The following is a 1,347-nucleotide window of genomic DNA, read 5'->3' on the forward strand; positions in this document are numbered from 1 at the left end:
GTTTCCCTTCTGATGAGAACCCTGGGTTTTTCTTATGCATCTTTCATAAACCCTTCATGCTAGAAATGATATGTGTCTTTTCTGCCAGCCTATAACCTGCCTGAGGTGCTGGATTGTGGTATTCACTGCTGTCTCTCGTACCTAGTACAGGTTCTGGCACATGGAAGAGGTTTGATAAATATTCCTTGAATCAGAATTGACATATTGATTTGAGGTGATTCTTGTACATCTAGGCAGAAGATAATTTGCAAAAGAAAAGAGGCTCTTCAATCTCTTCTAGCTCTGAGCCTATCCAAATCATCTTAAGGAGTAAAAACCATATTCTGTTTTCACTCTCATTCCCTTCAGAAATGAAAACTCCACAATCCCTCTAGTTTAACATATCCTTGGAAAAGTAGACCTCCCTGTCAAGAAACAGTTCCTATAATATGATGCAAATTCATTGTGTTTTCGTTTAAATCATAATCCAATTTCATGAAATACATGTAAGTTAAATTTTTAAAACTGCCTTTTTTGGCTCCTAGATATTAGTTTTAATCACTTTGAAACAACATAATTTAGTATCAAATGTACAATTTAGTACAAGCAACCACTGTAATTGTTGTATTGTGAAATTAGCATTATTTGTAGCTGATCAGCTATACAAAAACGCATCAATTTTTTTCTTGAAAACAGGTAGTAGAAATTCCAAAGAATAAAGAAGAGACTACTAACTAAAGGTCATGTTTACTAATTTAGCACCATAATTCCAGTCTAAAATCTCCCAAGCAGCTGGAAGAAGGATGGGAAGAGGTGAGGACAGTGGAAAAGAAAGGATAGTTAGTAACTTGTGGCCTCATTTTTGCTCTGGGGCAACTCAGGGTTTAGCAAAGAAGAAAATTGCTGAGGCTGGAGGTTAAAACAAAAGCTTTTGGTTTAGATGGTAAAGAAGACCCTCAAGACAGTAGAATCAGTGTATCCAGAAGGCAGCTGGAGTCGGCTTCAGGAACAAGGGGGTTTCTTCTTGGCATCCAAGTCCTTATTGATATCTTCAAGTTTTTTGGCCAGGTTTGGTATATCATAGTTCTGAGCCAGATACATTGCAACCACGTTGCCAAAAGTAAATCCAAGCAGAAACTGGAGCATGATGTCGGTGGGGAGGGCCAGCACAGTTTGAAGAACCCCTGCAGCTCAGCGCTGGTCCAAGCCTCTTAAGCTGTCTTTTCATAGGCATCAAGAAAGATTTTAAAAGAACACACCTTCATGAAGAAAAAGTGAAAGCTGGTACACAAGTACCAAGCTGTCTGCCACACACACAAAACTTTATTTTCCTTAAGAACAAGTTCATGAAAGCTTGGCAGTAACATG

At 38.4% G+C, this 1,347-nt stretch overlaps 1 protein-coding gene across 1 annotated transcript; it reads right to left on the bottom strand.

Moving 5' to 3' along the window:
- Positions 1–981: 981 nt before the first annotated feature.
- LOC119511673 (short transmembrane mitochondrial protein 1-like) lies at positions 982–1,125 on the bottom strand. Its single transcript, XM_037806182.1, has one exon. The coding sequence runs from the start codon at positions 1,123–1,125 to the stop codon at positions 982–984; it is 144 nt and encodes a 47-aa protein (XP_037662110.1).
- Between the last annotated feature and the right edge of the window lie 222 nt (positions 1,126–1,347).

The sequence above is a fragment of the Choloepus didactylus genome, chromosome 16 (assembly GCF_015220235.1).
Source record: "Choloepus didactylus isolate mChoDid1 chromosome 16, mChoDid1.pri, whole genome shotgun sequence".
Taxonomy (NCBI): Eukaryota; Metazoa; Chordata; class Mammalia; order Pilosa; family Megalonychidae; genus Choloepus; species Choloepus didactylus.